Source organism: Theobroma cacao, chromosome 1 (assembly GCF_000208745.1).
Source record: "Theobroma cacao cultivar B97-61/B2 chromosome 1, Criollo_cocoa_genome_V2, whole genome shotgun sequence".
In the NCBI taxonomy this organism is placed as follows: Eukaryota; Viridiplantae; Streptophyta; class Magnoliopsida; order Malvales; family Malvaceae; genus Theobroma; species Theobroma cacao.
In genome coordinates this window covers 29821705-29848846 of record NC_030850.1, presented here as the reverse complement: position 1 = coordinate 29848846, position 27142 = coordinate 29821705, and the positions used below count along the sequence as shown (strand labels likewise).

Below are 27142 nucleotides of genomic sequence, written 5' to 3'. Positions count from 1 at the left end.
TTCCTACGTGAACCAGCGTCACTTCACACAAACGTTTCAAAGCTTGTCTTTCTATGTTTTAACTTTGTGAGCTTGTGCCAAAGAAAAAAAGAAAGAAATTTTTGTTATCCGACGTCTTCAAGCCAATTAATGCCTAATTCTTGAGAAAATAAATTCAATTCCATTACACAGTAATTCACAAGTTGAAGATAATGCAGAATGCAGGTTAGCAGCTGAAGTTGAGTGCTGTAATCGGTGGCCACTTATAACCACAGCCACCAAACTTGTAGCTTTGTTTATCAATATGTACGAGCTCTTACATCTATGCATATGAAAAGTTATACTAAAAAACCTCCTAAGGAAACAGAACAAGGTAATAAGGCAAGAAGACAAATCTTTCATCATGGGAAGATGAACTTTCTCATCCTTCTTCGGGTGTCTTGAATGCTATGCCCTTAATTGCATGCCGACATTGAAACCTATAAAGAATGAAATACGCATAAGCAAGGTTGTGACAACCTCAATTGCATACACTCTGAAATGCTCCAGGATAATTTGATTGAATACTGAACCCTATGTAACACTGGCTTCCAAGCTATACAAGCTCCAACTAGCTAATCAGCTGCCAAATTTTCATTTGTAAATGCATTAAAACAACATTGATAAAACCAGTGATACACACTAAACAATTTCCGAGGGCAAAGGGTAGTCCAGATGTTCTAGTAAGTGGCCAATAATCATATGTAGGAATAACATTCTGCTAATGGAACTAGAAAAGTATAACCTGAATATATAGCTGGAGAGTTGAGAAAGACTATGTTTACAATGTCCTTAGTTCAGATCAATAAGTCAAAACCTTGTTATGAAGACCGGACTATCTGGAGTTTGCCACCTTAACATATTATTAAACTTTCCCCTGTTTATATGTTTTACAACAAGGTTTAGTACCTAGAAGGGGGATATGATAAAAGGTTTCCTCTGAGCTACATCACTTACAGCAACTATGATATGGTGTAAATAAGTTAGGTGAAAACAAGATATCAATAACCATACCAAATGAAATCACTTGAAGAAGAATTTATCAAACCAGTTGATCTGCTGGACAGCGAACCATGACCGGAAGCATCTATTTCCAAACCTTGGGTTCTGCATCTAAATCGTAGTCTGAAAGGCACAATCTGGGACGGAAAAACGCATTAAAAATTAAAGCTTAAAAAAATGGAAATAAACATGCATATCTCCACCATTAGTGTGTAAACAATTTGTTAAATTGTAGTTTATTAAGATTCTTAAATGATCACAGGATGTAAATAAAATGGTCCAATCATGAAAGGCTCCTGTGTAGCTTCATCTTTACCCTTTTGCTGTATCTGAAGTCACGCTTTGGAAGAAAATGCAAAGGCAGATTAAATGAGGTGGGAGCTTTAACCATTAGAAACAACTTCGTAGGGCCTAAAAAACAAAGATAACAGACAACCATCAACTTGACTTCCACGGACTGACTTGCATTAACAACAACAATGCTTCAAGTAACTACCTGGACAGGAACTGGAACCTGCACCTCTTGAAATCAAAGCCCTAATAGCCTGTAAAACAGAATTACTCTTTACATGTCCCAAAAAATGTGCAATGTTACAAGGAAGTAGAGATAGCAATCCTTAGATACCTTTTTTGAAAGCCCTTCTGCTGTTTTGCCTTTTATGAAATCAGCTTCAACAGAAGGAGCAGCATTTGAATGTGAAAAATACATCTGATAAACATGCTGAGGTCGAATTGGACTTGTCCCAAGGACCAAAATAACCTCCTGGATGTTAGGGATTTCGCTTATCATCAATTGCAATGCAGTTTGAAGACATGAAACTGAATTCATAAACTTTTCCATCCTTCTAATCCCTTGTTTACACTCTCTCATTCTGCCAACGTGCATTCTTCGCAAAGATGCCTTTACCTCAGTTTTTGCAAGATCCATCTCCTAAAACCAACAATTCTTAGGGTGCAAAAACAAAAAGACTAGACAAAATAAAACAAAGGCAAATAATTGACTCAACAAAGCTAACATACCAACTCTTTATATTCAGCATGCATCGACTCGAATTCAAGACTGATATCCTGCAAAATGCTGGATATAAAGTAATTGGTTTTATTATTTCTGTCCCCTTAAGCCAAATATTTCATTAAAATGACTATATTATCAAGAAAAATAAACCTTCAGTGCCCAAAGCAGATTAATTTCCAGGCAAACGATGAAGAAACTTGGAACGAGCAATTCAATCAAATTCGTAGAGAAAGATCAAGAAAATTTTGAGTTTCTTTTTTTTTTTTATTTCCGATTTGTGAGTAAAGGAAGGAAGCAGTAAGAGAGAACATACGAAGGGATTTGCTGGTGCATGTAGAGAACGAAACCAATGGCGTCCTTGACGAGGTGGAAGATGACAGAGCCGTCCAAGAACTCAGCAGTCGTCTCAATCTCCGTGACCTCCATCTCTGAGCTTCCTTCTCCTTCCGTCAACGCCATTTTCTTCGAAGTAGAAAGGGTGTTGGTACTGTTTGTTGATTGGATGGGGGGTTTAATTTGAATTGAAGTTTTGGGCGGGATGAGAACTAACCGGAGCGGAACGGAATACGAATAAAGATTAATAAAATGCCCCACCGCAAGTGCTTTTTATCAAGAGAGGAATTAGGAAGGTCCGACGGTTTCCACCGGACAAAGGACCAAGAGGAAACGAAGATCGAGACTTCAAACAAATGTGCTATGTAAAATTACTACTAAAGGAAAAATGTTATCTAGCTGAAAATGACACTTATGTTTAGCTTATTATTTAATGTTATTTGAGTGAAATTATGTCTTTAATTCTTATATATTCCGTATAAATGATAAATTTAATTTATATATAATAATTTGGAAAAATTAGGTGCATAAACTTTTCAAATTTAATTTATATATCAATCCAATCATTAATAATTTTAAAATTTTTTTGTTATCTGATTTATATTTGATTATATTGACATATCATTAAATTTAATAATATAATATTAAATATGATACTATAAAATTAAATTTGATAACCTGGCGTAATAACTATATTTTTTTACAATAATTATTACATCATTTATCAACATATTCAATATCACGTTAATACAATTAATGCCTATAATAACATAAATAACGAAAAAAAATTTAACAATTAAACTGACATTATCAATTTAGAAAAATATAAGAATTCAATTTTTATAAATTATTATATAAAGATTAAATCTCCCACTTTAAATATGAAAACTAATTATATAATTTTACTTTAAATAAGTTAATTCAACTCCTATATAGCTTAAAAGCGTGCAAAAATCACTTGTTAAAATCGTGATGCATATGCAGCTTCCAATACCAGTAATCAATTATCAAAATATTTTGTGAAACTCTTTCCACATGCCAAAAGAAACGCAAAGGCGTGGCCAGTTAGCTACACTGGCCTACTGGTAACATCATTCTTAATCTTTACAGGTTAGAAGAATCATAGGCCTTGAGATGCAGGATTTGGTTGGCCATCTACACCACCAATCTGTCTATGGATGATCCAAGCCACAATATTACAAAAGTTCGTACAAACTATGTAGTGTGTAGTGTAAATGAACATAAATTCATACTCTCTCGTACAGTTATTAGCCCTGTGTGTATATGATGAATCAAACAAAATTACAGCCGTTTGGCTCTCAACCATAACCATGTCTACTCAACCGGGACTCCCACATTTTACATCAAATTGCCTTGCCTTACAACTTACATCAACCTGCGGCTCAAATCTATAGAAATCTGCATATTCCATGTCCCTTCCCCATTTCTACGGGGAACCATGCTGCACCTGTTGTATATCTACTAAGCATATTATAACAACTCTAAAATGTAAAATTCACTTCTCAGACACTAGCGAAGCCATGTCCAAATCCAGAAATGAAGATTTGGAAGAACTGGAACCTGTTTGCGAGTTATGTTGATTAACTAAATAACCGAGTCAGGCTTTCCATCTTTTACTTCCAATAGCAGCAGCTCAACTAACTTCTATGAATGAAATTGTGTTCTTATGTGGAACCAAGTATTTAACTCAAGGTACCACTTAACAAATCAATACCAATATCTTGAGGAAGCTCTGTGCACCATAGGAATAGATTTTCCCAATCATTAGCCAGTAAGAAGCAGGCATAACATTTTAAGGTGAAAATAAAATAAAGAATACCTGGAAGGCCGAGAAGAGCCTCTTGTTGAAATGTTACACACCATATCGCCTTAGAGCTTTGCTTAAACTTGGCATGACATTGTATGCTTGGTAGGACCTTCTTAGCTCAATTATGGAACCCACCTAATGAAAATGATGGGGGGATGCATTAGACAAAATGCAGAACAGACGGTACACTCATAATCACTCAAAAAGAATGGTATTTCATAGAAATTTACTGTAATTGCTGTAATGGTTTGGCACCCTAACAAATGTTCTAAACAATGTTAACAAACTGAGAGCCTCGGTGCATCTACAAACAAGGCCTTAGAAATGCACTTACAATTATTAAAATTGATGTAAACCCAATTGCAAATCCCTCATTGATACGCCGCAAATAATGATCAAGTATGGTTGATGTAGTTGCCAAAATACTTAACAGTAGCCCTCCTGCAGATGTGTTCAAAAGAAAAGCCAAAAAGCCCACAAGAAATGGGAAGTGGTTTCAACATATAGCCCTGACACTGGCATAAGCTTTCGAACTAAATACTGTAATTATTTCTCAGGGAGAAACATACCCCAAAAGCGGGTTGATGCCTGAATCTTTGAGAGATATTCGATAGTAGCCTTCCCAGGCTTTATATTTGGTATCCTGGCACCCATCTTATTCAGGTAATCTGCAATTTCCTTCGGCAAGTTGGCCTACACAGGAGTTTCCACACAAATTACAAATAGAAAGAATAAGCAATGAGTACTAGCATGACTTAATAGGTCCAAAGTTATATAATTCTTTCAGACAAACACATTTCATGGCTTAATTAGTACATTTCAAAGTTTAGTGCAATTGTATACATATAGAACAAATTGAATAAGACAGTGGACCAAAGCTTAAAGTTCAAGCCCTGCAAGTATCAACCACTTCTGTTCTTTGTGGTAAGTACTCAAGCTTCAGGTTATCCCTACACTTCCATTGTCCATTATAAGAAAATACAGACAACACTTTGACAAGCTTTTTAATGCATTTTCATGCATCACTTGGTTCTCCATTCTTGTATTCGGCTATAAGGTGGGGAATGTTATGTTTTATATTCCAACTGTATATCTTTTCAAAATATTTCTCATCAAAAGTCCATCAGACCAGCTAATACTGAAGATTTAAAGAAATAATAAAGCAAAATGAAGTATAAAATACTAAAGAGAATCAAGCTTTATTTTCTTTTGACATTCAGATACCCAATTAACAAAGCAATAGCCAGAAGGAAGATATCATGGCAAGAGAAGCAATAGCAGAGCAGGTGACAATAAGCACATTATCATCAGAAACTTAGAATCATCAAGGCTCAAAAATACTCACAATATCAAATATATTGAACAGAAAAACAAAAAACGCATATATTGAATAGTAAACCCATGGCTCTGCACCAACAGATGTTCCAGGGTCCAATATCTCCTTAACATGCTCCCAAAAAGGCGAACCAAGGATACTGCCAAGAATGCTCTGTGTTAGATAATTGCAGGGTTCAACAATAGAAGACTTAGGTGAGTGCATGGGACAATGAAAAAACCCAGCCTATTCTAATGCATCAAAGGGATATTACCCTGAAGATGCAAATAGAACAAAGGATTCAAAAAAAGTATTTAAATCACTTCTGGGCACAATCACCTTGCAAGAATACTTGGAAATGCTAAGAGATAAGTGGTGGTGAGAACAGGCTGCATTCCTGATGGATTAATATTGAAAGGGATATAGGGCTCTACTTCAGTAATTGGGGAATCTTCCCTGTTCAAAACACATAATTACGAAAAAGTGAATGAAAAACAATTGCATGACCATTTATTATCAGTTAATGAATGAATAGCCAAAGTTACAATCTCCTGGAATAAATTCAACTATAGTCACTGTTCACACAATTAGTCATCGTTCAGATTAGCCATGGTATATAAGATTACTAATATACCAAGCTCCTAAGGGACTATCTGGTTTTCACAACTAACCACAGAAATCCTCTTTTTCCTTGGCGTGCAAACTAAATCAACCAAGAAGAATTGAATTGAAAGCGTCTCTCTCTCTCTCTCTCTCTCTCCAGAGAATGCATCTAATGTCTAGGCAGTAACACTGGCTTTACCTTGCAGCAGATGCTAGTTTGAATCCATAGTACTGCAGCTTTATTTTCCTACAACCCTCAGTTACAACTACTGCCCACATTGTGACGACAGTAAAAACACCCAGTACAGCAAGCATGTATGGCCACCAACTCACAGCACTACCTGCAACCACTTGAAAACAGTGTTATACACTGAAAATAAAAAATATGTTACTAAAAACCAAGAATAATTGCAACAAATTCTGAGGGTACATGCTTTGTTGATGTAAAAATCTACAGAAAATCAAGAATAATTGGCAGTTTCTACATTATAGCAGAGCAATAATCATTAAAAGGCTGATCGATAGATAAATTTCACACCACCGTCCTCACCTTCCTCTAACCCACATATAGGATTATTTTCTTGAAAATATTTACAGAATGTAAGAACTGATCTCAAAAGGACCCACTCTTACACTGAAATTAAATGTTGGTACAGCACAAACAGGCTGCCCACCTAGTCAAACCTTAATTTATTATTTAACAAATGTTCAAAATATTTTTATTTAGTGCAATTCAGAATTTTGCAAGGAAAAAAAATCCAATAATCATTTCTTATATTAAAACATTGATATATATTTCGAACTAAAGAATTACAATTGCGACAAAAACTCCACCTCACTTAAACAGTAGTACAACCTCACTCAGCACACATGACATACCTGAGAGCTGAGTCAACATCTTGTATAGTGTATCAGTGTATCCGGTTAATATTCCAATACATATAATTAGAGACGAACCTTGACCTGGAACATGCACAAGCAGTCAATTAAGAATACTACCAATGCTCAAACTTTGAACTAAGATGTAACTTCATCACTTTCAACATCTAAGAAGATGGGCATCTATAAATAATCACTCCAACCCATTTTCAATAATTTTCCTTGACTTTGGACAAGCCAAAGGCCAAAACTAGACCTTCAGAAGCTGAAACTTTTGATGAATCTCTTCTGTTTATGATATGATCTACAACTTCTAAAAACAAAACTCATTTTTTAGTGATGATAAATTGTTGATTTCAATGGTTTACAGGAGCCACAAAGTTTTTTTGCCAACAATTTGTTGCCTTGATATGGAGTGATCAACAAAAGGGTAATAGAGGCCTCACAAAAACTTGACAAATACATGAAAAATTTATAATCTTTAAAATGACATTTACTTGGAGTTCAACACAGATGTTAAAAGATGAACTATTAATGACCCATGTTACCCTTATCCGCAGAAAAGAATGTCTTATCCTTCGTGCTGATAATGACATAAAACAAATGTCTCCAGTGCTAAGGTGCACAAATTTTTTAGAGTCAATCCGACTATCCTATGGCAGCCATTATATATATTTGCCAAAGTATAGTAGGTGAAAATTATATAATATTCAGAAAACATGGAGATCGAATTGAGAATATGTATTTGCAGCTTGTATCTTAACAATTATGAAAATTTTTTATAGAAGCATATTTCCCCTATCTCAAGGTGAATATATTACATACAATGAGAAGATTACCACTATCTTCCATCATTTCCTCTCATCCAGATAAGTCCTTCTCATATCCTATAAACCTTTTTGCTTCAAGCACTATTTCCAGCGCTGTCTTTTAAAATTAATTCAAGAGAAAATGAACCACTAGCTGTTCATTAAATTTGGCTAGTTGTTGTTATTATCATAAAAAGAAAAAATTGTCCATATATATTAGCAACAATAAGGAATAAGGAGAAAACATATTAAGAGTGATACCGAATCCAGATTCTGATATCGTATCACAGATCCATGTCATAGTCATTGCACCACAAACCAATAGAAAAGCAGTCACCATCACATGCTTGACCCTGCAAGAACCATAGACTGTAATCAACAAATAAAGGCTCAGATAGAGCATGCAGATGAAAAGAACACGCATGGAGCACTGGTGCAAAAATGGTTTTGACATTGACTTCACATGTAAATTATTCCAGGAAAGGCTGAATGTGTCTCATATCCTGCCAATTTCTTGCAAGAAACTACAAAACCAGAACATTGTTGACATCATGTTCAAATTGCTAATGTACCTGTAACTGGCTGCATAGATTGAATATGGAAGAGAATAACAAGCAACTATAATAGCTTCCAATATTGCAAAGCCAAGTGAAATCCACCATCTACAATAAAAATTGCATGCTTTATAACTTCCAAGAAGTTTTATCAGGAATAATACAAGTAAAAATTATGTAGCAAGGGCTCGTCTCACTGCTTGAGATGAAAAACTAGACACACATATAACTCTTAATCTTCTCGTGGCCATCCAATCCTTCCTTTCGCAACTTCACTAAGGACGGAACAACATGACAGAGCACCTGTTTTCAACCAGTTCATGAGAATCCACAGTATGAAGATATTCAACAATCAACACCACAAGGTGAAAAAGAGAGGGAAAAGAATTAAGGATGCACCAACAGTAACAAAAGAAAGTTGCGCCAAAAGAAAGACTCTCTTCGGTATCTTTCTCTTGGCAGAAAAAGCATGTCTGCTTTTTGTTCTTTTTGAAGCTAAGTTAACAAATATCTCTATAGAGATCACAGGCATTAGTCACCAAGATTAAATGAATAAGAAAACATTACAACCATTCTTAAAGACATAATAGAAGAACAAAAAATAGCACTAATTATGAAGATTTTTTTTTGTCCTGCACATTTATCCTATCACAAGGTAGTAGTTACACCAATTATTAGAAAGAACTTCACAAACCCTAAAATACCACTAAACTCAGTACACATACCAAAAGATGAATAACTTGGCACATCATGTGAGCTTCATATTAAAAATAATAACCTTTAGCCAATTGTACAACCATTCCATCTTATAAGAACAAAGCAAGGCCCCTCAACATCTATCTACTGCTTCAACAGTTCAATGTATAAATTGGAGGGCACCAAAATTGAATTCACAGCAAGAAAGGACAAAAATCAAGTATCAAGTTACACAATCAAGTAAATAAATAAATAAATAAAATATAGCCAAAGAAGAGTTACAAACCTGCATAATTATGGATGCAATTATCTGAGGGCTGATACCAAGCTGAAAAAAGGACAGTTTAAGCTCCGCAGAAAAGTCGCCCAGCTCATCTACCAAAAGCAAAATGAATGGCCATACATTTGTTAACTTCTGCAAAATTATTTATACTGACAAGAAAAAAAGACAGACAAAACTGCAAATAGCTTAAATGGCATAAGAATACATGCAAGTTTTGAATAGATTACATAACTTACCAACAGATCCTGAAACAAAGCTAAGGTAATCTTGAGGTATCAACCTTCTATCAAATCCAGGGAGAGGAATAAAATATCCAACACGACTAATTACTAGCAGTACAGCTGTCACAAATAGCCTACGTCGAATCTCACTCTTAAAGAATGATTCCGCAGCATTGTTCAGGACAGAACTCAGGCGTACAAAGTTTAGAAACCTATTTCTAAAATATTTTGGTCTAACATGCAGAGTGTCGATGTTATTAACACCATTAAAATTTGAAACATCTGACCCCTCGTCCGATCTTGAAGGAACAACTTCAAGATTTAGAGACTCGGGGGTGGACTTGACACTCATATAGTCACTTCGAAGCTGGTCTGAAGAATTGGTCAACCATTTTCTGTTTGTTCTCGACTGTAAAAATTTATTTGGCAGCAAGAAATGGCTTCTACTAGGGTTTACCAATTTTATCTTGAGAGTATGGTGGGGTTTGGCATAGAGTGAATGATAAAATCGTAGGTCCGGAGCCACATGTCCACCTGCATAACAAATCACAGTTAGTGCACTGAATCGCTACATTAATACATAAAAGTTAACATTGCATCATTCCTCTTAGTTAGTTAAAATGTATGAGATACTGCCTGAAAATAATTCGAGAAGAGTTGGCTTAAGAAAATAACTATAAGCTGCAAATAACTTTCTGCTCAAACAAGCACCGAGTAAAGTTTCAATTCCCTTCCACCAAAAGTATACAGTGGCTTGCATTCAACTTCTACATCACCTCTCCCACCCACCCATTTTTGAACTAGCTTTTACGATTTTATCTAGAAAAATGAAGCACAGTTAAAACAAAGAGAAAGAATCCATTTTTAGAAGCCTTGAGTTTCTCTAAACCTGAACCTAAAAGCATTTCTACTCAAAGCCACAACAGAAACAAGTAATAGCTCCAATTTACCAGAACGGCATTTATCAATCAAAATGAAAAAGCACGATATAAGCATGTAAACTAAGAATCCTTTCAAAAAAATTCCAAATTTCAATAAACTGGACATAAAATCACTAAAAATCATGCGCACATAAAAATTAAACTGAAATATCCAACTGATAGAAACTCTGAAAATTTGAACCGGTAGTTAACTCTTTTCTTTCTTTTTTTTTTTTTTGCTCACTCCTTCTTCTTTTAGGTTTTCTAAAGAACCAAACAGTGGAAGACTGACCTGGAACATTAAGAGGTTTTGTTCCAAAGTGGGGAGGGTGGTAGCGATGAGAGCTGAGCAGAGTTGCTTCCATTGTCGACCGAAAGAGGGAGGCAAATGACCGTATTTCGAGTATCGGAAAATGTTAATACCAGTAATCTCTAAGGGCGTGGATCTTCTACTTTGTTGCCTATTTTAGAACCTCAATATAGCCTTTCCTTTTCTTATCTTTTTTTTCCAATTGGATTACATTCCGTCAGTCCACTACGTGTCATCATTTTATTGGACCAGAATAATAAGACCACGTTTGGTGGAAAATATGCTCGCGTTCCTAATTTTATTTTTACTCCTTTGCATAAATAACAAAAGAAAGAAATGACAAATTAGATAAAAATAACCATTGAGAAAGTCAGAGAAAATTAATAAATTATACGTTAGGGATAAAGTAACCTCCCAAGCTAAATTAATAAATTATATATAATAAGTTTAATATTTAATTTGAAAGCATGAATATGGGTTTGAAATTCAAGTTAAATTTCATTGCATAATGAGGAATAACAAGGAAAAGAATTTTCTTAGTTGCACTCAAACAAAACTTAACGACCCAATAAGGGAATTTTACTGTTTGAGATATATAGTTCGTGTTTAATCACAATAATAAAATCACTATATATTATACACCAACAATGGAGTTTTTAAATTTGTTTTATACACATGCTTGTCCACATGTCTATTTAATTCTAAATAAAAAAAAATTGAAAATTACTATAATTTGAGACTTATCTGTAATAGGTAGACTAACTGAATTAATAGTATCAATCAGAAGCATTGGTTATAAACTTTGCTCAACTTAGCTAAACAAGCCAGTACGGAAATGGCGATTTAAAGCATCTTTGTGTAGGAATTTTCCGTAGATAATTAAGCCACAAGGCCCACAACTTGTTTCACTCGCAGCTTTCTTCCACGCTAGTTATTATTCTAATACAAAACAATAAAAAAAAATGGAAATATCCTTAAACAGCACATTCCAATCTAACTTCACAAATTAAAGGGCCTGTCTCAATAGCTTCTGTTTTTTTTTTTTTTTGTATCATCAATTATTTCTCTTTTTGTCCGACATGTTTGATGGTCTTTGCCTCTTTCTATCTCAAGTTCTCTAAGGAATGCACGATGAGAGAAGGTCATTAAGAAATTTGGTGGAGAAAACATGAAAGCTCAAGTGTAAAGTATTGCCAAATCTGCTTGAGGTTCAACCTTTAGGCTTTAGGGCATTTTCTGTTTGTTTCATCAAGTTTTGAGCGCTCTCTCTTTGTTTTAATAAATGGGTATTTTACTTGTGAAGAAAATGGGTTGGTTCTAGGACAAAAGTTATCACCTAGCATTGTCCCCAACCAGCGACTTGTGGATAAAAGTGGAGAGAACAGAAAAGTGAGAAAAGATTATAAGGATGTCCATGGATAACATATTTGTTATTTTTGAGATATTTTATGTCAAATTTTATCATTTGATAAGGTATTTGAATTCTATTAATACTTTATTAAATTTTGAAATTGTTACCTACATATCTTAAACACTATCTTCTAAATATATGAAAAAATTTATCAAATAAAAATTAATATATATAAAATTAAATTTTAATATTAGTAATTATTATTGATAATCGAGTTCGACAGTAATTACCCTAAGATGATTACTCGAGTATCCTTACCTTGCTTATTAGAGTTGAGTAATGTAAGACATCCATTCACGTATGTACAATGAGAAAAAAGTGTAAAATGGTAAAAGTAATAAATAAATTTTTTGAGTGCCATGTGTCATTTGATAATTGGAGGACAAAAAAGTAATGGATGTCTCCAATTTTTTAGAAGTGCAGAGCATCTTATCCCAAAATTCTAAGACTAAGAAATGAATGGAGTATTTTTATTTAAATAAATTACGATAATCAATCACATGGATGATTTGTGCGGTCATTATTTATGATACATTACTCGATCATTAGCAGTCAGTAGCACAATCATAAACCTAATGCTTTAGCTTTTATGAATTTTGGGGGGGTAACGGATAAAATAAAGTTGGCCTTTGGAAGTTTTGAGAGCCTAGTAAGTCCATTCCTTGGGAAGAAATATCTCCGGCGAAGTATTTTCATTCTGGGAAATAACACAACGTTTAGTTGATACATCCTTCCCATTTTTATTATTCAGTGAATTCAAGTCTCCACGTCTTGTGTTATTTTTGGGATCTGCATGCAAATATATACCGTTTTAGCAACAAAAGTCAAGATTTAAAAAAACAAATTAATTATTATGTGGAAACAAAAACCAAAGCTTGTAGTTAGAGGTATACCTCGCCGGGGAGAAATTTGCAGGCCTAATTCATGAACGTTCAAGTTGAGAGCTTGAACAACCCGGGAAGGGAGGAGAACCGGAGAGCAAGCTGCACCAAACAATGAAACGTTTTAACATAATCGATAATCACAATTCACAAATCTATTTTGAAGCTCTATAATTTATGTTATACTGGTCTGGAAATGTTTACCTGGTTTTCTGCTTGACTGAAAGTTGTTGCCAGCCCTTTGAGGAAGGAAAACACCAGTCCCGCATGACTTCTGGCCAGAATCTAGGAAAAAAGCCTGCATTCCAGGTCCTCCTGATGCCCAGTTGCTCCAATTTCTTGGTTTGTGATGTCGTCTTGAGCTAGCCTTCGAGTGCTTATGAAATATATGCATGTTAAAAGGAAAAGAAATCAGAATCTCAGTGAGTCAAGACCATTGGTTATCCAAGAAAATCAATGTGATGATGAATTGATCAGAAATACTAATAAAATATTACCAGAGAAATAAAAAAACAGCTCCTTCGAAATAAACTACATATTACCAGAAAAAAAAAATGGCCAAGGCCAATGACATAAATGGCCCCAAATATGTTTTAATTTTATTTACCATCCTTACAAATTCGCTTTATATAACCACTCATTCAATTCGGTACATAATTATATTCAGTTACAATACATCAGAGGAAAGTGCTAGTTATAATTTTTTTAAATAATTATCATTTGTGAAATAAATTGCAAAATTAACCATAACATAAAAAATTTGATTTTTTTGCATTTGTAAAAACTTTGATAAATGAACAAATTTAATGTTTATGTCTTCCTATGCACTTCGTCACAATTTTTGTTTATATTAGGACCATATGCATGTAAATGAATAAATTCGAAACAAATTTAAAAGATTGTGAATAAAAAAAATCAAATTGTTTTAAGCGACATATGAGAAAAAAAAAACATCATAAAGAAAATTACAGCTAATGATGTAATTTAATTGTCTTTTTTGTGGATATAAAAAGAAGAATACGGTCAATATTACTCATATTTCCTAATTAGGAGTCATTGCTAGTTGGAAATTAACTTAAGGGAAGCTCAGACCAAATTTTGCTGTATAAAAAAGAAGAAGAATACAATCAATAGTACTGGTATTTCCTAATTAGGAGTAATTACTAGTTGAAAAAAAGGGTAGATGAAACCAAATTCTACTATAAAAGAAAATAAATTACTACAAATTTCCCAATGGATCCCATTTCCCATATGACCACTGAGAAAGGCCAGGACTGAATGGATAGTATCCTGTAAATTATCTCTCCAGTCAACAGATGCTTGTTTTTCATCCCATAATTTCCGGTCTTGAAAATTTTTATGATTTTCTTCCCAGATCCCAACATTCCCATTCACTTGTTTCAGAATTGGCAGCATCATAACAATCCAAAAATATCTCAGAAGAATACCAACTTTATTTCCCAAGAATATCCCAGAGCCGAAAGAAGAAAAAACACAGAAGAGGAGAGAAAGTTTTGCAGTCTCCATCAACGACGATCAAGATTCTTTCATATATCTAGATATATATTGGTTTAAAAAGGAAATGAATAGAAGAGATGAGTACCGATGAAAAGGGCTCAGTAGGTAACTTTGGACGATGGCGATGAGAATGATACTTCATATCATCCTGTAATTAACAGAAAATTACAATAAATGCACATAAACTTTCTAATGAATCAATCAGCAGACTGTTTAAGTGAAACGACACTGAAGAAAGAAGATTTAGCTGTAAAGACATCGATGAATAGAGCAAGATTCAAGACCCTATTCTTTTTGGTGTCCCATACTGCCTCATCGAGAACGTGAGAAGGCAGCCACGACATTGCTTCTTCAAAGCCAACCTCAATATCTTCGACAACAGCAGCCATTGTCTGAATTTTCAGAGAGAGAGAGTTTCTTTCTTGATTCTTTGGGAGAGGAAGGCCAGAGAGGCTTTTGAGCTCCAACTTCGAACCTGCAACTTAACTAAATTTTTACGTTGGAAAAGATTGAGAGAGAAAACGACGGATATATAGGAGCCGAGTGAGGCCAGATGAAGAGTTGCGTCTAATTCACTTTCAGGACGGAGCGCGTACAATCCAGTTTCGGATTAGAAAATCCTGAAACGAACTCGTTTCTCATTCATTCTATCGTGCGTGCAAATTAGCCTTGATTTGCGACTATAATTACGCATCAAACCACGTAACTTTCCACTTTGCCAAAATTTAGCAAAATTCCATGTTGCATGTTTATGTAAACTGTAAGAGGTAACATAATGTTAATTCACAAGTTAAGTCGAAGGGGTAAAAAAATAAGAGGGTAAAATTATCAATTGGTCATAATTTATAACCACAAAATCTAAACCTTGAATAGTTTTGTAATTTTTGAAAGTTTGAACAGTTATTGTTTCAAATTTGAATGTAGGTCGGCAGTTTACATTATGATCCCTTTCAAACCATTGACCACCAGTTTTAATTTGAAATCTGCCCATATTGACCATCCGCTAAATAAATGTGCTGAGATCTAGTATTTGTGAGCTTAAAAATGATTGTAATTTAAATACTAAATCAGAATAAATATTTCCATACTAGAGAGAAAAAGGGCATTTCAGTATTTTTGATATCATGCCAATCAGTTCAGTGGTATCAATGGACGTGGATTGGGTTGGGTTCGGTGAACCCCTCTTCCAATTTTGTTGTAGCAGTTAATAGTGCATGAACACCTTTTCTTTTCCAGTCTTCCAGTTCTACAGTTTGTTTAATTAATGGCGATTTAAAACAAAAAAATTAATGCGATTAAGCTCCAGATGGATAGACTAAGATTGATGACCATAGGCATCTCTGTAAAGCCATGCAAATATGCAGCAGCTTCTGCCTGTTCTTAACTACCGCACCAACTCTGACATTTTCACCCAAATCTTGAAAATGTTTGGTTTAGGAAAGTAGGTCCCCCCCAGCTAACAAAACTATTCAAGCCTTCATCATAAAGGGTAAACCTTAAACAAATGGGATGATGTTGGTGAACTACTGACTGCTGGTTTGGCTGGATTTTTGAGGACGTGTAAACCAGTTATTTAGTTACATTCAGCTACCAAATTCACCTCAAATTTGATGTCAACATTTATTGTCGACCTGCTTGTTGGCAGATGACTTCTGGTTCTGTCTCAAGGTAATGTCAAACTTACTAAATCTGTCAATAATAAGATATAGTTTAATCAAGTCATCCAATTATCCAAAGCTTTAGCACTTGTCAGAGTGGTCATGTGATGTTCTTTTATTGGGTTGGCAAAGTCAGGTGAGATTTCGTGCTTCTGCTTTTATAGGTAACAACTGCTAGTATGCTAATGTTCTTAGCACAAAGTAAAAGTAAACCATCCGCTTTCTTGACAAAACTTCTGCTGGCAGTAAACAATTAGATATGTCTGAGTAAAACACGGAATATGTACTCATGCAATCACAACACACACACGCACACATACATACAAAAGAGTAAATCATGGACTCCAAGGTGATGTTATTCAATTCAGCTCGAAAAAGGGTGCCGTTCTTCATTGCTTTCTTTGTACTGTACATAGCAGGTAGTAGCAATTAACAGAGAACTTCCATGTTAACAATAGCAGTTAATAGACTGAATATGAAAGATGGAAATTCTGGCTGAATTTTTTTTTCTTTGGCCAAGGAAATTCAGACAGAATGATCCATCATTTCTGCAATTGTTTCAGCATGATAACATTCCGTCCATTCACAACAGAAACAATCAAATTAAGCGTGCTGAAAGTCACTGCTAGTACTCAACTGTAGCCGTCAAAACAACTCTTCATTTATCTCAAAGTAATTTCACTCTGTCCTGCACTCATCACAGACTACTTGAAACTTCACTGACACACATTTTGCTAGTTAAGTTTATGAGTTCATGCGTTTCCTCATCCAGTGGTACATTATCCTTCCGCATCCTCTCAGCAACTATAAGTGGCATTTTACCTGCTTTTGCATAAGCTCGTAGAAGTGAATTATACACCTTCGTACTGACATGGCCAGCGTTCCGAAGAATAACTAACAACTTCTCCACCCCTTCAGTATTGCCTAGCTCCTCAAGTTTCTTAAATACTTCTCCAACCAACCTGTCATTGGGATTCCATTTTCTCACACTACCAACAGCTCGCTCAAAACAATCCAATACTTTTTCAATTCGCTGATTCTTTAAATAACCCCATGTAAGCAGTTCCCAAGTAGTGTAACAAGGGGAGATACCCTTCTGCACTATTCGCTCATAAAAGTCTTCAGCAATTTCCATCCGTTCTTGATTGATGTAAGCTGCAAGGAGTATGTTTGGAACTCTAGCATCAGCACTTCCAGAAACAGACTCCCACTCATTGTAGAGTATCTCAGCTTCTTCAAAATCCCCAAGTTTCACAAGTGAAGATATCATACATGTATACTCAGCATCATTCATTTTGCGGAAGCATGATTTCATCTTCTTCCAGATTCGTTGAACCCCATCCTTATCCCCCATGTTTGTATGCAAACTGAGAAGGGAGGAATAGGCAACTCGATTTTTCCGAGAAGCCTTCTTCTCCATATCCTTCAAAGTAGATGTTGCCTTCTCAAATTCTTTTCCTCTTATATAAAGAGTGGTCAATGCACTACATGTCATCCAGTCAGGATCTATTTTCGCCTTCTTTAGGTCATGAAGGATTTCTTCTGCAGTTTCGATTTTATTTTGGGAGGCACAAACAGATAGCAATAAATTATAAGTAACGATATCTGGCGAAGTATTTTTCTTTAATTCCTGAACTATTCCAGGAACCTTTTCTAGTTGCCCTTCTGAGATGTATAGAGATAGCATGTGGTTGAAAGGAAGCGGACACTTCACAAAACCACATTCTGACATTTTCTCCATCAGAGTCTCCGCTTTAGCGAACAACTTGTTCTGGACATACGTGTGGAGGAGAGCTGTACATGTGGCTTGACCTCTCATCTGGTCAGGAAGGTCTTCAAAGAATTTTTCCGCACTAGCTAAACCGCGGACCTTTGCAATTAAGTCCAAGTGAACGGCATAGTCACCAGGTAACAGCTTGATATCTTGCTGCAATCTCATCCATTCACATATCTACAAGAAAATAAACCACGGTGGCATATGGTCAATTCTCGAACATAAACATTTCCAAGCAGTTCTAGGTACCCAGTTTCAACAGGCAACAATTATTCTATAAATAGTACTCATCTCACAATAGGGGCAAAGATCTCATAGTAAAATATAATTTTACTAAACAATCTGTTCAAGATTAACCAGAATGCGAGCAGCATTTTACAATTTTTAAGCCTATTTCCCAACCGAAACTAAAATTAGTTCACAATTCCAAGGATATAAGCGTCAACAAATGAGACAAGAAGATAAAAGGAGGGGGTAATAAGCATTAGACCTCGAGGGCGTGCTTATATCGCTTGAGCTTGCGAAGCTCTCGAACGACTCTATTGAGCTCGTACTTACGTACCGTACGGCCTTCCTCCTGCCATTTCCGAATTGTAACCACAGCGCTGCGTTTTGGATACACGAGGCCTATAAGCCTCCATCCCAGCGTGTCTCGGCTGCCACCTCCGCTTTTTACAGCGCCTTCGGTAGTTGCTATAGCTTTCTCCGCCGCCGACGTCGCTTGCCCCGAGAAGAAACGTGCGGCGGAGAGGGACGCGCGAACGTAGCGAATCAACATTGCCTGAGTTCTATTTGATTTGGCAAGCAAGCGATCAGGGAATAGGGTTTAGGGGAAGTAAGAATTAGGGAAGCCAGATTAGAAAAAGAATAAGGCTTTCAATCCAGATCTTTTTCTTGTCGGCCTGATCCATAACCCAGTAAGGTCAGTGGCTCAAGTGGCTTTTATTTGGGCTCAAAACTCAAAATGTACCCAAATCGACAAGAGCCAATAGCCCGTCAACAAAGGCGAGTACACACACTTTTGGTAGGCGCAAGAAACAGCCCCCCAACTTCCTCCCCAGGCCAATGAATTGAACTCTTCTTCGTTAACAATCGCCATTAGCCCACCACTTTTCCTACTGTCTGATTTCGTACCTCCAACGCGCCAACCAAAAAAGAGAATAAATAAATAAATAAAAATCCCTTTCTCTCTCTCTCTCTCTCTCTCTTTGCTTCTCAGTTGCAACAGCAACATTCCAAATGCCAGGTAGATCAGCCGCCGGTGTCCGAACCGGCGTGAGAGTCGTCGTAGCTGGGGACCGTGGCACGGGTAAATCGAGCCTCATCTCAGCTGCAGCTTCCGATTCTTTCCCCGAATATGTCCCGGCGGTTCTTCCTCCTACTCGCCTCCCCTCTGACTTCTACCCCGATGGCGTCCCTGTCACTATTGTTGACAGCTCCTCCAGGTATACTAGTTTGGAACTTTTCCCAGTTTTCTATGAACGTGAATGTTAATAATGGTTGTTTTGATCCGGCCGTACCAAATATTTACGGTAACTTTTTAAATAGATGGTCTGTTTTGGGATTGTGGTCAACATTTTAGAACCTATAATCTAGTTTTTTTCAAAAGGAAAAAAGTACCTTTAGATGAAAAAGCAAACTATTTTTTTCACGAATTAAAAAAAAATTGTTTGAGAAACTAAATGCATGATTTTATTTTTGTAACAAACAATAATGTACGAATTGCTATCTTATTTAAGTAGCAAATGCTAAAGCAAGTAGTAAAAGCAACGTAAGCGTTTTCTGATGAGTTTTAAATGTATGCTGATTTTTTCTGCATTGCTATTTACCTTTAGCATGGAGAGCAGAGTAAGGCTTATTGATGAGTTGAAGCGAGCTGATGCTGTGGTATTAACATATGCTTGTGATCAACCTATGACACTCAGTCGACTGAGTACTTTTTGGCTTCCTGAGCTTCGTAAATTAGAGGTTTGCTGTCGACATAGTTTACTGACATAAGATGCATACTTTTTCATGTTTACTCATAAAACGACACTAATTTCATTATGTTTATATGTTATATCTGAATAGGTTAAGGCACCAGTTATTGTTGTTGGGTGCAAACTAGATTTACGAGATGAGCGTCAGCCCATGAACTTGGAACAAGTCATGGCACCAATCATGCAACAGTTCAGGGAGATTGAGACTTGTATAGAATGTTCCTCTGCTACACTAATTCAGGTTTTTTTTTCGTTATTACTATTGTTTAATTTAACATAACAACTTACTGAATATTCTCATTTTATTTTCGCCAACACGCTACCCCATCTGTCTTTATGACATTGTGGCATTAGCATTTAGCAGTTCACTTTTTAATCAGTGGCTCTAGACTCTAGAGGGGTGCTGAGAGACAACCTTCCAGTCTTCTTTTGTGTTGAAAACTATTTCCTATTATATTATCTTTTGACCAATTGATAAATGTTGAACCCATTTATGTTGTCCTTATGTTTGTTAAATTCATTTACTATTTGTGTATTTGAGTAGCTACAGATATTCGGTAGGTCGAAATCTAAGGTTTTTTCTACTTTTATTGTCTATAGGTTCCTGATGTGTTCTATTATGCTCAAAAGGCAGTTCTACACCCAACAGCACCACTATTTGATCAAGAGAAACAAAGTTTGAAGCCACGATGTATCAGGGCATTAAAACGGATATTTATGCTTTGTGATCATGACATGGATGGAGCCCTTAGTGATGCAGAGTTGAATGAGTTTCAGGTTTGTTTTTCTTTTTGTTTCTCCTTTTCTAACCATCTCTCTTATGGAATTGGAAAAGTTTGACATGTTGAGCAATGATAAACAGGTTAAATGTTTTAATGCTCCATTACAACCTGCTGAGATAGTGGGTGTAAAGAGGGTGGTGCAAGAGAGGATAAGAGGAGGAGTCAGTGACCTTGGTCTTACTCTTGAAGGTTTCCTCTTTCTTCATGCTCTTTTTATAGAAAAAGGGCGTCTTGAGACAACTTGGGCTGTCTTGAGAAAGTTTGGATATGATGATGATTTAAAGCTTAGGGATGATATTCTTCCAACTCCAACCAAGCATGCCCCTGATCAGGTAGCACATAATTTGGCCTTAGACATACTATTATTTAGTCCAAATTGGCGTTAAGGTTTATTGGCTTGCTTCTCCTTGCATTTATATTGGTGAAGTTCCTAAGCACTTGATTAAGTATTCGGTAATTGTTGTTTGGGTTTTTTTATGGTTGTTAATAATGATTGGAAGATTGCTCTTTATCTGACTTGTGAGTGCTTGTTCCAAGACAAGATTTAGCCTAGTGATTTACTCTAATTGTATTCAGCATATATGTGATGCATCATCAATATCAATATCAAGGAATTATAGAGCTTTATGTTGCACATATCCCTAATACTGAAGTTTTACCTAGTTTGCAGCATTTTTTAACAAATACCCTCCCTTCCCCCTAGCAGATTTATTTGACTGTTGAATTCTTCTGCGTCCTATAATTTTACCTTTCATAATAACTTCCCTAACTGGGGATTGCGATATACTTACTTCTAGATATCTTGTAGAGTGTGGAGCTGACAAATGAAGCTGTAGACTTTTTGCGTGGGATCTTCCGATTGTATGACATTGATAATGTATGTGTTAATCTCCCGAATCCTTTTCACTTGTACAGAAATAAGAAGAAAAAAATGTTAAATCGCTAGTTCTTTATCATATTTAGAGTGTCTATAATGCTAACTTATGCACAATCACTGAATTTCTGCTTTGGTTTTGAGCTTACCAGGATGGATCCTTGCAAGCTTCTGAGATTGATGATATCTTCGTAACTGCTCCGGAAAGGTGAATGGAGTTAGTAGATGTGTCTTCTTTTATTTGTAGACTCATAAGATTTAACAGTGTTCTCTTAGCACATTTCTGTTGCTCCAATTATCAAACAGTTACAGCACTTCAAGATTTGCGTTGATTGATTCCAATTAGCTTCTGCAAATGTTGGAGATGGAACAGCTAATGCTGAGGTTGCAAAAGAATTTAACCTGAACCAAATTGATTAACCTTGGTTTCGTTCATTGTTTAGATTACATTTGTTAATGTATTATTTCTAGTATTTAATGTTATAGAAATTACTGTGAAGCATGTGTTTATGTGTGCATAACACACACACAAGAGCATGCATGTATAAATAATCCTACTGATTGCTTTTAATCTTTTCCTGCAAAAACCCTTAGCTCCTAATGGTGTTATTAATGATCCTTGTTATGTCGTATGGCAAATTAACTTTTAGACTTAGCCCCCATTGCTGTTTTTCCATTTCCCCCCTGATTCTATTTGATTTTCCAGAATATATTCTTATGAACATATGTGTTCTCTGTATTCAGTCCATGGAGTATGGGCCCTTATGTAGATGCTGCAGAGAGAACAGCTCTTGGAAATTTGACTCTTAATGGGTTTCTATCTGAGGTTTGTCGTGCTTACTACTCCTTCCTTGATTTTTACTTGTGGTATAGCACATGATGACATTTTTAGTGGCTATCTGGGTGAATTTTATCTATATCTTAAATTTTATTCGTCATGGACCTGGACAACACAGGGTCTTAAGGACCTTACCCATACCAGTATCGTTTAAGGATTTCGCAAGTTTTATGTGCATTTTCTAATTTGCATAAGTAATTATATTTCCAATTAGAATTGACTGCTAGGATGCTGTTCAGCAGAAGTCCCACTTATTTATAGTACATCTGACTAAAATGGCCAATATTTATTGGTTTACATTCTTATATTCTTTCACAGAATTATCTCTCTATGAAAGGGCCTATTTTACCACTTTACTACTTTGATGTCAATATCACTGTTTTGATTACATGTGGGCACAATATCATTTTCTACTCTCTGACTATTTTGGGTTCATCTGTTTCTCTCTTCTCTTGGTTCTCTTAGCTTGCGACTTAATCCACAGTTCCAACACTGACATGATTTATTTCTTGTATTTCTTGTTAAATAGAATAGACAGATTTTCTTTGTCCTGTCGGATATTAATTGGTATTTGAACATTTTCAATTTTGTTTAACTTTAACTCTCATCATATATGTGGTTGCAGTGGGCCTTGATGACATATCTGGATCCATCATGTAGTTTGGCTAATTTGATTTGCATTGGATATGGTGGAGATCCAACTTCAGCCCTTTATGTTACTAGGAGAAGATCTGCAGATCGTAAGAAGCAACGGACAGAAAGAAATGTATTTCACTGCTTTGTTTTTGGTCCTAAAAGATCTGGGAAGTCTGCTTTGTTGAATTCATTTTTAGGAAGGTGTTGACTCCAGACCTATGTGATCGGTCGATGTTGATCTTGCTAGTTTCATCTGCAGCTTCTTTTGTTCATCTAGTAAAATTATACTATTGTTTTGTCTTCTCAGAGTCTAGATTCTGTGACATCATTTATGAGTGTGGAATTTGAACTGCAGGCCTTTCTCGAGCAACTATACTCCGACAAATGGTATATGTTATGCAACGAATGTTGTTGAAGAGATTGGAGTGAGTAATAGCTATAGATATAATATATGTCCTGGTATTTTCATGCAACTCACTTTGTAACCTCTTTTCTTTTCTGCAACCCCATGTTTCCCCTGTGAGATCATTGACCATGATTATGGTGAGTAAAACTCTTGTTCAATAAGAAAAGGTGACTGCATATGTCCTTGTGAAAATAAACAAAAAGTTTTCTTTTTTTTTGTTTATCTATTTTCTGTTTCTTGTGTGTTGAAAACATAGCTGTTCATGTCTAATGAGAAGTTGTGGTTTTGATGTGGCAATCTTTTTGACTCTATTGTCTTTGTAGGGTACTCAGAAGACACTTATTTTGCAAGAGATACCAGAAGATGGAGTTAAGAAATTCCTGTCGAGTAAGGAATGTTTGGCTGCCTGTGATGTAGCTGTATTTATGTATGACAGGTAATGTTAAACAATATTCTATTTGTCCAAAGTAGCAACATGAGAATAACATGGTGAATATGCCAAAAGCTTACTCATAGACAAGTGGTTATGAACCTCTTTCAATTAGCTTGTTACTGGGTTTTAATGTTCTTTATTACTCAGCCTACTTTCCCCTTTTGCCTAATTCTGTATTGTACTCTATCTACAAACCTGCGGATATCTGGAATCGAGGAATAATTAGCACCTCAAAGGGCTGTCGCAATTTATTGATTTGGCAGTACATGGTCACTTATCTTACATGGCGTTGTATTCCTATTGCCAGTTCAGATGAATATTCATGGAAAAGATCAAGAGAACTGCTTCTGGATGTTGCTAGGCAGGGTGAGGAAAGTGGTTATAGAGTGCCTTGCCTTCTCATTGCAGCAAAGGATGACTTGGATCCATATCCAATGGCACTACAAAACTCGGCAAGAGTATAAATGATTTCATTGGCTGCTTTGTTTGTCCAAATCCTACAAAGCTATGATGATAGATGAGATATGCTGTTAATTTCAATTTTCTTGTTCAGGTTACTCAGCAGTTGGGAATGGAAGCTCCAATACCATTAGGTGTGAAATTAAGAGATTCCAAAACTGTATTTTCTAGAATCATAAATGCAGCAGAACACCCTCACCTGAGCATTCCTGAAACTGAGAAAGGGAAGAAAAGGAAGAAATATCGCCGGCTTGTTAATAGCTCACTTATGTTTGTTTCAGGTTAGTTGTATCTCACTTCCCCATCCAGCTCTTTCCTTCCAATGGAAATGAAATTTGTGTAGTACTTGCTTTCATATTTTACTTGTTCTTGACTGGGTTCCATGTTCAAATTACAGTTGGGGCTGCTGTTGCTGTTGTTGGACTGGCAGCTTATCGTGCCTATGCTGCAAGGAAGAATACTTGAAAGATGATCAGTTTGTTCATCAAGAACTATTGCTTTTTTTGCTGCATTTTGCTACTCAAATAAATGGTCGGTACATGTATCCTTGTTTGGTTTTTCTACCTAAAACCTGTATATAACTTTTTGCAATTATTTCCAGCAAGGCTGGAGGTAATCTTTTTGACTTTCGCATCGTGGACCCAATAATTTCACTTTTCTTGCTTTATTTATTTTTTGTTCCATGTATACTGAAATATATGTAAACCGCATGCCAATTATCTGTCACGAAAGTATAAGATCTGTGAACCTTGAAACATAGTGTTATTGTACATGTTGGCTTGTGGTTGAGGCATAGCCATTATGGTAGCAACGCCTCTCCCAAAATTGAGATTCCAAGTTCAAATTCGCTCCAAACTCAAGTCTTTAATGGGCTTGGATGAGGCTGGTAGGCAACTCTTGTTTGGAAGGGGCAATGTTTGCTGCTTGTTTCCTTGTTGCATGCATGATCTGTTGGTTACTGTTGACACTTTGTTATGGTTACACTAAATTAACACTTTAGAAGAAATGAACTGAAAAAGGTTGGACTTGAACTGAAATAGTAGGATACCGGTTTCAGTTTATTCTTGTCATCCTTGTTTATGGTAGAATACATGGGTAATGAGGTTTACCAAAGAAGTGATAATAGATACTACTCCCGCCCCATCATCTTCTTGTCATTTTCTTTAATGTCTCAAATATATTCTCTTTTTTTTATATTGCTAAATCATTTGCATGTTTTTTTTTTTTTTACTTTTTGACAATTAAAATCATGCTACATAAATTTTATTAAAAAAATTAAAATTTTAACATAAAATATATTAAAATTTCAATATATATATTTTTAAATTTCTTGAAAGTGAAAAAAAAACAAGCAAAATGAAACTGAAGGGGTATTTTATTCTTGTATGACATTGGCGACGTCTGCGGGTGAGGAAAATATTTCCCGTTAAAGCCCGAGGAAGGGATGATTTTGACCTTTGAAACGTTATTCTGTTAATTTAAACTAATTTTGTTTATTTATGCACTAATATTTTTGTGGTGTTAAACATAAGTTGAGGGACCACGTTTACCGAGACGAATTTGGACTGCCAAATGTGGCTTGGGAATAGACTAGGTCAATAGTGTTGTTGGATTTCTGGGCTGAGAGAAGCCCAAGCCCGAGTAAATGGATTGAGCTCCATTCAGCTTTAGCTGGGTCGACTTGTTTAACAATATTCAGAGTCACCATGAATCAGGATGTGGGGGGCGGGGAGGAAGAAGGGAGAAGGAAAAAAAAATATTATAATTTTCTTAATTTTTAATTTTAATTATTTTTGTGAAAATTATAGAATTATCTTAAATAAGTTATTCAAGATTTTACTTAATTAATAGAATAAAAAAAAATCAAGCACAATCACAATATCACAAGAATTTATGTGGTTCGGTCTTTTGATGACTTATGTTCACGAGCACAGCAATTGAAAAAGATTCACTAAGAGAAAAAAAGAAGTTTACACTAACAGTTTCAAACTCATAACCCTTATTCCACGTATACCTAAATCACTCTTTTTAAGTCTAGATGATAATTATTTTTTAACCTTATGATCAAGTACAATAATCTTATCTTAATACACTTAGGATATATTATTCTAGTCTAACTAGATTTAAAGACTATTTTAACAAGGTATACTAATTTAATTAAAATTAAACTATCTTAATCAAATTACAATTCAAGACTATCCTAATAAATCTCCACCTTAGCCTCGAATTCACCTAGCTTCACCTTACGAACCAATCTCTATCGACATCATCATTGCCTCAAAGGGACTCAAGCACTACGAACACCGATCAAGTCCAAGCAATGCTTGAACTTTATCCTAGAAACTGACTCAGTCAACATATTTATTGGATTTTCAACTCTAGCTATGTTCATAACTATAATCTCACATCTAGAAATAATCTCTCGAATGAAGTTACATTTAACTTGGATGTGTTTGGTTTTCTCATGAAACATTTGATTTTTAGTGAAGTGTATTACATTTTGACTATCACAAAACACAAGTATATATGCTTGTCCAAAACCTAGTTCACTAGCCAAGCCTCGAAACTATAAAGCCTTCTTCACTGCCTTGGTCACAGCCATATATTTAGCTTCAATTGTAGACAAAGCAACTACTACTTTTCAACTGATTGCAGACCTTGAGAGAGTGAACATATACCCCATTCGATATTTCTACTATCTAGACCA

At 35.6% G+C, this 27142-nt stretch overlaps 5 protein-coding genes across 7 annotated transcripts; 1 reads left to right on the top strand and 4 right to left on the bottom strand.

Moving 5' to 3' along the window:
• On the bottom strand, positions 229 to 2750 carry LOC18613369. Of its 2 annotated transcripts, none has more exons than XM_007050570.2 (7): positions 2349 to 2750; positions 2041 to 2098; positions 1646 to 1951; positions 1517 to 1565; positions 1337 to 1431; positions 1033 to 1157; positions 229 to 458 (listed from the first exon to the last, which is right to left on the bottom strand). In XM_007050570.2, the coding sequence occupies exons 1-7, from the start codon at positions 2492 to 2494 to the stop codon at positions 401 to 403; spliced, it is 837 nt and encodes a 278-aa protein (XP_007050632.2). In that variant the 5' UTR covers positions 2495 to 2750; the 3' UTR covers positions 229 to 400. The 2 variants fall into 2 exon arrangements, with proteins under 2 accessions (XP_007050632.2, XP_017971418.1); XM_018115929.1 differs by having other exon boundaries at positions 1646 to 1948.
• LOC18613368 (preprotein translocase subunit SCY2, chloroplastic) lies at positions 3348 to 10914 on the bottom strand. Its single transcript, XM_007050569.2, has 14 exons — positions 10769 to 10914; positions 9572 to 10090; positions 9339 to 9427; positions 8580 to 8659; positions 8375 to 8464; positions 8064 to 8155; positions 6994 to 7077; positions 6314 to 6455; positions 5851 to 5967; positions 5542 to 5671; positions 4766 to 4889; positions 4531 to 4637; positions 4209 to 4331; positions 3348 to 4121 (listed from the first exon to the last, which is right to left on the bottom strand). Exons 1-13 carry the CDS (start codon positions 10839 to 10841, stop codon positions 4242 to 4244), a joined length of 1737 nt encoding a protein of 578 aa, XP_007050631.2. The 5' UTR covers positions 10842 to 10914; the 3' UTR covers positions 3348 to 4121; positions 4209 to 4241.
• LOC18613367 lies at positions 12620 to 15077 on the bottom strand. The gene is made up of 5 exons (XM_018120506.1): positions 14881 to 15077; positions 14682 to 14744; positions 13283 to 13454; positions 13091 to 13180; positions 12620 to 12986 (listed from the first exon to the last, which is right to left on the bottom strand). The coding sequence occupies exons 1-5, from the start codon at positions 14983 to 14985 to the stop codon at positions 12844 to 12846; spliced, it is 573 nt and encodes a 190-aa protein (XP_017975995.1). The 5' UTR covers positions 14986 to 15077; the 3' UTR covers positions 12620 to 12843.
• On the bottom strand, positions 16622 to 19071 carry LOC18613366 (pentatricopeptide repeat-containing protein At4g02820, mitochondrial). Its single transcript, XM_007050567.2, has 2 exons — positions 18519 to 19071; positions 16622 to 18205 (listed from the first exon to the last, which is right to left on the bottom strand). The coding sequence occupies exons 1-2, from the start codon at positions 18804 to 18806 to the stop codon at positions 16952 to 16954; spliced, it is 1542 nt and encodes a 513-aa protein (XP_007050629.2). The 5' UTR covers positions 18807 to 19071; the 3' UTR covers positions 16622 to 16951.
• Positions 19169 to 25260, top strand: LOC18613365 (mitochondrial Rho GTPase 2). Of its 2 annotated transcripts, none has more exons than XM_007050566.2 (14): positions 19169 to 19473; positions 19864 to 19996; positions 20099 to 20248; positions 20608 to 20784; positions 20870 to 21121; positions 21598 to 21666; positions 21816 to 21871; positions 22408 to 22489; positions 23127 to 23338; positions 23493 to 23562; positions 23867 to 23979; positions 24284 to 24434; positions 24530 to 24716; positions 24833 to 25202. In XM_007050566.2, the coding sequence occupies exons 1-14, from the start codon at positions 19268 to 19270 to the stop codon at positions 24898 to 24900; spliced, it is 1926 nt and encodes a 641-aa protein (XP_007050628.2). In that variant the 5' UTR covers positions 19169 to 19267; the 3' UTR covers positions 24901 to 25202. The 2 variants fall into 2 exon arrangements, with proteins under 2 accessions (XP_007050628.2, XP_017983572.1); XM_018128083.1 differs by having other exon boundaries at positions 19268 to 19473; positions 24284 to 24428; positions 24833 to 25260.

Bases quoted from the DNA above. Each gene is read 5' to 3' on its own strand.
- LOC18613369 (XM_007050570.2), bottom strand. From the start codon at position 2,494: ATGGCGTTGACGGAAGGAGAAGGAAGCTCAGAGATGGAGGTCACGGAG. The intron at 1,432-1,516 runs GTAGTTACTTGA...TTTGTTTTTTAG, and splicing joins AGGTTCCAGTTCCTGTCCAG to GCCCTACGAAGTTGTTTCTA. The intron at 1,158-1,336 runs GTAAAGATGAAG...TTTCCGTCCCAG, and splicing joins ACTTCAGATACAGCAAAAGG to ATTGTGCCTTTCAGACTACG.
- LOC18613368 (XM_007050569.2), bottom strand. From the start codon at position 10,841: ATGGAAGCAACTCTGCTCAGCTCTCATCGCTACCACCCTCCCCACTTT. The intron at 8,156-8,374 runs GTACATTAGCAA...TGGTTCTTGCAG, and splicing joins ATCTATGCAGCCAGTTACAG to GGTCAAGCATGTGATGGTGA. The intron at 7,078-8,063 runs GTATCACTCTTA...TGCATGTTCCAG, and splicing joins GATATCAGAATCTGGATTCG to GTCAAGGTTCGTCTCTAATT.
- LOC18613367 (XM_018120506.1), bottom strand. From the start codon at position 14,985: ATGGCTGCTGTTGTCGAAGATATTGAGGTTGGCTTTGAAGAAGCAATG. The intron at 13,455-14,681 runs GTACTCATCTCT...ATATTTCATAAG, and splicing joins CTACTGAGCCCTTTTCATCG to CACTCGAAGGCTAGCTCAAG. The intron at 13,181-13,282 runs GTAAACATTTCC...TGTTTGGTGCAG, and splicing joins TCAGTCAAGCAGAAAACCAG to CTTGCTCTCCGGTTCTCCTC.
- LOC18613366 (XM_007050567.2), bottom strand. From the start codon at position 18,806: ATGTTGATTCGCTACGTTCGCGCGTCCCTCTCCGCCGCACGTTTCTTC. The intron at 18,206-18,518 runs GTCTAATGCTTA...ATTTTCTTGTAG, and splicing joins GATATAAGCACGCCCTCGAG to ATATGTGAATGGATGAGATT.
- LOC18613365 (XM_007050566.2), top strand. From the start codon at position 19,268: ATGCCAGGTAGATCAGCCGCCGGTGTCCGAACCGGCGTGAGAGTCGTC. The intron at 21,122-21,597 runs GTAGCACATAAT...GATATCTTGTAG, and splicing joins CCAAGCATGCCCCTGATCAG to AGTGTGGAGCTGACAAATGA. The intron at 21,667-21,815 runs GTATGTGTTAAT...TGAGCTTACCAG, and splicing joins GATTGTATGACATTGATAAT to GATGGATCCTTGCAAGCTTC.